Below are 7,173 nucleotides of genomic sequence, written 5' to 3'. Positions count from 1 at the left end.
CTTTTTTGTTAAAATATAAAATAATTTTAAATTATTTGATCTAATTTTAAAAATATATTAATAAATATTATATTATATACAAATATTTTTTAAATCAATTGAAACATTTGAATCAATTACATGAGACTTTGAGACCTGTGAGGCTAGCTATTAATAGAGAGGATAGAGTAGTGTAAAAATATGATAGACTAGATGTTTTCTCGACTAACTCTTTTGTGCAGCAGGAGGCACAACTTTCAGAGGATGTAACCAGTTACAGCTTTATTAAGACTATCTGAAAAGGTCTCGTTCCACTTATAGTAGAGCCGTTTGCTTGGTTTGTCTTGATAGGGAAGGTGAATACTAAGGAAATGCTAAGTCGGCTAGGGATTATTAGTCAGGAGAATAAGAGTTGTGTTTTATGTAACAAGGATGTTAAGTAGGTCTATCATTTGTTTTTGGGTTGTGATTTTGCCTGGCAGGTGTGGTGTGCGTGGATATCTGTGAGTGGCCGTCTATGGTCGGCTCCGGGTTCGATGAAGGCTCACTTTCTAAGTTGGACAGAAGAGCCGCGTAGAAAAGAGGGCCGAAAACATTCATTAAAGCGATCATATGAAACATTTGGTTGAATTCAAGATAAAAGCAAAGATGTTGAAGAAATCATCAACATGACTGTGCTTAGCTACCATGAGTGGAGAGGTGTGCATCTCTAATGTTATTGATGGTTTTGTCGGAAATGACATAGGAGCTTCTTCTTTGTGATTGTCTTTCTTCCTTGAAGTGTTTTTGTTTGGACGACTGTCTGTATTGCTCCAGTTTGTTGTGTCGAGCTCTTTTGTTTTCAAAACAAAAATATTTTTTAAAAATCCACATGAATGAAGCTTAAAACTAATTAGATAACTAGAATAATACATTTGCTGTGGCCAATTTGAAAACAAAAAGCAGCATGAAAATATCAGTTTTTACACTAAAATATCAATCTATAAAGTTATATTTCGTTTAGAACATTTTGCTATTATATTGCGTAATGAAGATGGCATGATAAGTTTCATTCATGAAGTATTAGTATTAAGGCTGAAAGAGAACAAGATGAACTGCTACTATTTAAGTGTAGAATTAGACGAAAGATACAATTTTAAATAAATTTTTTATTGTGCCAATTTTGTTTCTTGTCATACAATTTTGTAGTCATTTAGTAAAGGGCAATCAGGATCCACTGCTGGATGATTTTTTTTATTTAATAATTTTTCTTTTAAATAATTTAATATATTTAATTGAATTATCTAACGATTTGCAATGTAATTTTCATGTGAAAATGTCTTTATAATAATATTCTTCTTTTAGTAAATGTTTGGTTTTGAAATTCAAAAATTGTGTATTCCTTTTTTAAAGTAATCATTGTTAATTAATGTTAACACATTTTATTTACTTTGAACTATATTTGAATCAACAAATCAGTTCTTCTGCTATCATAGTTGATATATTATACTCTTTTAATTTTTGAATCTTTAGTTGTTAGTTTGTTACAAATATAAATACAATTCTATTTTTCTTCTAATTGCGTTCATATTATTTTTAATTTTTTTTTTTTGCATATATAAATAACAAATGTCAATAAAATCTAGCTATCTCCTGAAAAGCTCTTGCGAAAAAAATGTATTCTTAGCGGTTACCTTTGCTTTACAAATGAAAACAAAGTACTTATTATGCCTAATTAAATTTGGCCAAAAATCTGTTTAAGAAATATTAAAAACTAGATTTAAAATTTACTCGACGCAAAAAAAATACAATATCACATCTTTTTTTATTAACTATAAAAATAATAGTAATAAAAAAATAGATATAATTAGATGACGGTATAAAATATTTTACATTGCATTAAAATTAAACTCATTTTTATATCATAGATTTTATCTTGCTCCATAACTTGCTGTGATTGGAATCCCTGGAATTGAGTTTTCAAATATGTATTCTATTGGTTGACATTCTACTTTAAGTGTAAGTTCTGTTGATTCTTCCAATAGAAATTCAAAATTGAAATCTAATTTTGCTGGCTCCTCTGCTTGTTTTGCATTGTTGTTGAACTCTGGAATTCTTGTTTCTACATTCTCGAATGTTGTATCTTCATATTCAGAATTCAGATTTTGTAATTGTAGATATGTGATTAATAACTTTTCTGCTTGGAGATTTGGTGAATTGTTGTTAAATAGTTAAAAATCTGCCTCTAAAATGGCATGAATGTTTGGATTTAGATTGTCTCCTCATGAATTTAGTCTTGATTTGGCTTGAATCTAGAGATTGGTTGCTGTTGGATTTGTTAATTATCGGTCAAGGTTGCACAAATTTTGGCACAAGTTACTTTAATATCTTCAAGTAACTGTGTCCGTTTTTGATAATTTGAATTCAAACATTGTAAATTAGTTTGAATCTGATCCCAAGTTGAGTTTGGTGAATCACGATAGAAATTTGGCAAGGTGTTCAATAAAAACACCATTTGATACGAATTTGTATCAAGAATAGAGAGAATTAGAGATATTGAGAAAGAATATATAAGAGTCCCTAAAATTAAGATCAAAGAGAAAAAATAGAATTTCTTATTATATCATGGATATTTCACATTATTACATCATACTCTTATTTATAGTATAATTCTCTAATTGGATTAGCCCAATACTAATCCTATCATAACCCACATGGATAAAGCTTAATTAAAACGAAATAGATGACTGGCATAACACAATGCATAACCTTCTCAAGAATGAGATTCTTGCTTTGCTGTGGCTAATTTGAAAAACAAAAAAGCAACATAGAAGTATCAGTTTCTACACTAGAACATCATTTCCTCAATTCAAATAATGAACTAAGAAGTTATATTCAAACAATTTTCTCTTGAAAAGCATGATCTCCTTTTGATTTAATCCTTTGTTGATCATTTCATCCAAGATATAAATAGCCTTATTAATCCTTTTGATCTTGCACCTCCCATGGATTAACAAAATATATTATAGTATATAGTTATTCCCACTCAATATAGAAGACGAAGCCATCAACATCTAGAATATCATGTCTATTATACATTGAGCTTGAACTTATCTAAGATACATTTTTATTATATATATTTGGTTTTGGTTGAAATACATGCATTTCATATTTTTGACCAATTTCTAGAAGCTAAAGGTTTCGTGACAGATTCGGACACAATGTGAAATAAAAAAATAGAGAAAAGGACAAATAGATCCCTAACCTTTTGACTCGCGGACATTTTCGTCCCTGACCATTGAAAAATACTTTTAAGTCTCCGACCTTCACAAAATTTGGACGGATCAGTCCCTGATGGAGGCATTTGGATGGAGGGACTGATCCGTCCAAGTTTTGTGAAGGTTAGGGACTTAAAAGTATTTTTCAATGGTCAGGGACAAAAATGTCTGCAGGACAAAAAGTTAGGGACTTATTTATCTTTTTCTCAAAAAATATTTGCAACAAATCGTTTTCAGCGACAATAAAATTAATACTATATGAAGGTTTATGGCTAATCCCCAATTATATATAAATTGATTCTAACATTTGTAAACTTTATGCACCACCAACCTTATTAGAAGTTGGGGTCGAATTACTTTTTCTAGCAATTGAATAGTCAAGCCTAACACTTTAATTCTCTGGATTTATAAATAAATATTGAAACAAAAATTATAGCTACTTATAAATTTGATAATTTCCTTGTTCATCACTTTAAAATTGGTAGTTTGATGTCTGGTTGACCAAACCGATGCAACTTTTGATTTTGGGACTTTGATCGAATTATATAATTTGACCATCAAAATTTAACATATAATATAAAAATTTTAAAAGGTTTATCTGCCAAAAAGTTATAGTTCAAATGGCATAATTTTTCCATACTCAATTAAGAGGTTTCGAGTTCGAATCTCCTATCTTTAGTAATAAATAAATAAATAAATAAAATTTGAGGATACCGAAACTTATTAGGAATTTTTTGGTTAAAAATGAATCAAAATGCCCTATTATTAGCCTTAACTTAAATAACGAAATTTTTAACAGTTTAAATAAGTTTTTACTCCTTATATCATAAAATTTTACCTTGTTCCGTAAAATTCCATATGAATGAAGTTTATAACTAAACATATGATTAGAGTAACGTAATGCATAACCTTCTCAAGAAGGAAAATTTTGATCTGTGGCCAATTTGAAAACAAAAAGCAGCATGGAAGTATCAGTTTCTGCACAAACATCAAATCCTCGATTCAAATAAAGATCAAATAAAGAACTAAGAGGTTATATTGATATATTCAAACAATTTTCTGCACAAATTCTTGAAAAGCATTCTCTCCTTTGTGCGTAGAGAGGTAGTCTACAAGCAATTCCATGGTTGTAGCATGTGCTGCAAAACCTTTGTCTTTCATAATCTGAAAATATTTAATTGACTTCAGAACAGCATTTCGTCGTAGTAATCCTTGGATGAAGACGTTATATGTGCAGCTATCTGGCAAGCAGCCATGCTCTTCCATATTCATCAGCATTTCTTCAGCATCAATCAGAAGTCCTTCCCCACATAGACCTTGGATCATTATTGTATAAGTATATAGATCAGGTTTCAAGCCTTTTGCTGGCAGACAAGAGAAGAGTTCTCGTGCATCATTTAGTTTTCCAGCATGGCACATCTCACGGAGCACCACACTGTAAGTTTCAATATTAAGATCCAAATTACTCTTCTCCATTTCTCTAAATAATGATATTGCATCAGAAAACAAATGACATTTGAATAGGCCATCCAATATAATGGCACAGCTTGATAGATTAGGATATTGACCAAATTTGTGCATTGTAAAAAACAATTCTTTAGCAGCTAACGGTTTACCCGCTTTGCAAAATCCATAGATAAGAGTATTCCAAGTCACAACATCCAGATTTAAACCTTTATTGATCATTTCACCCAAGAGATAAATAGCCTTATTAATCCGTTTCATCTTGCACCAACCATGGATTAATGAAGTATAAGTGCAGACGTTTGGTACGCATCCCTTGTGAACCATCAAATCAAATACTTTCATGGCTTCCTCCATTTGATTTTGGAAACAATAACCAGCAATCATTGAGTTATAGGTGACAACAGTAGGCTCCTCTCCCATTCGAACCATTTGACCAAGTATGGCTCTAGCACTCGAAATCTTTCCCTCTTTACAAAGAGCATCCATTAAAATAGTAAAAGTATGCGTATCCGGCATAACTCCCTTTTGTTTTCTCTCGCTCAGTAAAGACGCAGCCTCCTGCCATCTGCTGAAAGTACACAGTCCTTGAATCAAGCGATTGTAAGTGATAGTATCGGGTTGTATACCTTTTGTTGTCATTTCGGAGAATAGACTCAAAGCCTCAGATACCAGCCCATCCTTGCAAAGACTATCCACAATTGTGTTATAATCCATAACATCAAAACTTGGTTTGCAGTTTCTTGTTTCCGTCTTCCTTAGAATGGCAATGGCAGCAGGGGTGTTGCCCATCTTGCACAATCCATTTATAATTGCTCCAAACGTGTGGGAGTCGGGTTGATATCCCAAGTAATCCATGTGGTCAAGAAACCAAAGAGCATAATCCACATTGCCTTCAATGCAAAGACCATTAACAATGGTGTTAAATGTGACCACATCGGGCTCCAAGCCGATTTTGAACATCATCCCCACGACAGAGAAGGCAAAGGGAGTGTGATTCAAACGGCACAGACAGTTGACAACAATATTGAGCGTAATGATATCAGATTTGAGTCGTAAGGAGAACAAGTGTTTGATTAAGGAAATGGCAGCTGTGTAATGCTTCATCTTAACAATAGAGCTAAACAAAAGGTTAAAGTCCTTGACAGATGGCAAAGAGTTCATGGAAAGCATTTTGTCAAACAGATGCAGAGCAGAATCAAGGTTCTGGAGATTCCTAATAGAATTTACGAGATGGGGTCTGTCCTTGATGGCATCAAGAAAGGGATTGGGATGAGAAAGAGTACCAAATTGAGATTGAGATTGCTGCAGAAAGAAGCGCAGAGAAGCTCTTGTTGATGAACGCAACATCATTGATGAGTGAAGAACGCGGTGCGAAGAACACCCTAGAGTTCCGCAAAACTCACATTGCAATATTCTAGGTTAGCACTAAAATATGTAATAAATCTTTTCCCTTCTTTGTTAACTGAACCATCCGAAATGAATTTTTATGAAGAGATGAATCAGAGAATACCATCGTATAAGCATTTTCGAAAAGATCCCAAATTTTTTTTTACTCGAGAACCAAAGAGTACTCGTAGTAAAGAGAAGATTCTATGACACCTCTTTCAAAAGGGATTAGGATGTCAAAATCTTCATCAACTAGGGAAAAGAGATATTTATGAAAGAATTCTAAGCCAAATTTAGTGTCAATGCTCTTCCACTTTTGGGCCCGAAATAAGGGGTGAAAGTGGGCCGGGTTACGGACGGGTTCGCTGTTTTAGTTTAATTCGATTTGGTTTGTTTTATCAAATATGTTAGGTTTAAATTTTTTAGTAAGTCTATTAGTTAAAAAAAATTAGATCATAAATTTTAAAAAAAGTCTATAAAATTTGTTGGGTTATCTCGTCAAAATGTTTTTTGTAAATCATTTTTTTAGTTTAATTTATATTAAACACAAAATAAAACAGGAAAAATCAATAATCAAAACTAGTTAAGATGATAGTATTTTTGTTAAAAAAAATTTATGAATTATAAATATAGTTATGATATGTGACTAATGATTAATATATAAATGAATTATTCTTCATAAATTATGAATTATAAATTTTTGAATAAATTTAATGTCAATTTATATTTTTTAAGTGTATTATTTTAAGTTTTTATTCATCAAATAGATTTTTTAAATAGATTCGTGGGCTTGTTAACGTTAAACACATCAGACTTGAATCTAAAAAAAATTCTATGAAAGATAATAGGCCTAGACTTGGATCATCTATTTTTAACATAGGTCAATGTCAAAACGACTCGACTCGACCCATTTCTTACCCTAGTCGCAACCGAACAGTCACAAAAGACATAAACCTAAAGTATTATTTAAACTTAGAATATTATAATTTAAATTAAATTCTAAATAATTATTTTATCGTATCAATTATATTTTTATAGGAACATAAAGATTATGTAAAATTATTACATAATTTTATAATATACT

At 31.4% G+C, this 7,173-nt stretch overlaps 1 protein-coding gene across 2 annotated transcripts; it reads right to left on the bottom strand.

Annotated features, from left to right (window-relative positions):
* LOC107644645 (pentatricopeptide repeat-containing protein At3g22470, mitochondrial-like) lies at window positions 4,121-6,353 on the bottom strand. Of its 2 annotated transcripts, XM_016348546.2 has the most exons (2): window positions 5,987-6,352; window positions 4,121-5,668 (listed from the first exon to the last, which is right to left on the bottom strand). In XM_016348546.2, exons 1-2 carry the CDS (start codon window positions 6,051-6,053, stop codon window positions 4,284-4,286), a joined length of 1,452 nt encoding a protein of 483 aa, XP_016204032.1. In that variant the 5' UTR covers window positions 6,054-6,352; the 3' UTR covers window positions 4,121-4,283. The 2 variants fall into 2 exon arrangements, with proteins under 2 accessions (XP_016204032.1, XP_016204031.1); XM_016348545.2 differs by having other exon boundaries at window positions 4,121-6,353.

The sequence above is a fragment of the Arachis ipaensis genome, chromosome B05 (assembly GCF_000816755.2).
Source record: "Arachis ipaensis cultivar K30076 chromosome B05, Araip1.1, whole genome shotgun sequence".
Classification (NCBI taxonomy): domain Eukaryota; kingdom Viridiplantae; phylum Streptophyta; class Magnoliopsida; order Fabales; family Fabaceae; genus Arachis; species Arachis ipaensis.
The sequence above is the reverse complement of the archived record's forward strand: the minus strand, read 5'-3'. Positions and strand labels throughout refer to the sequence as shown.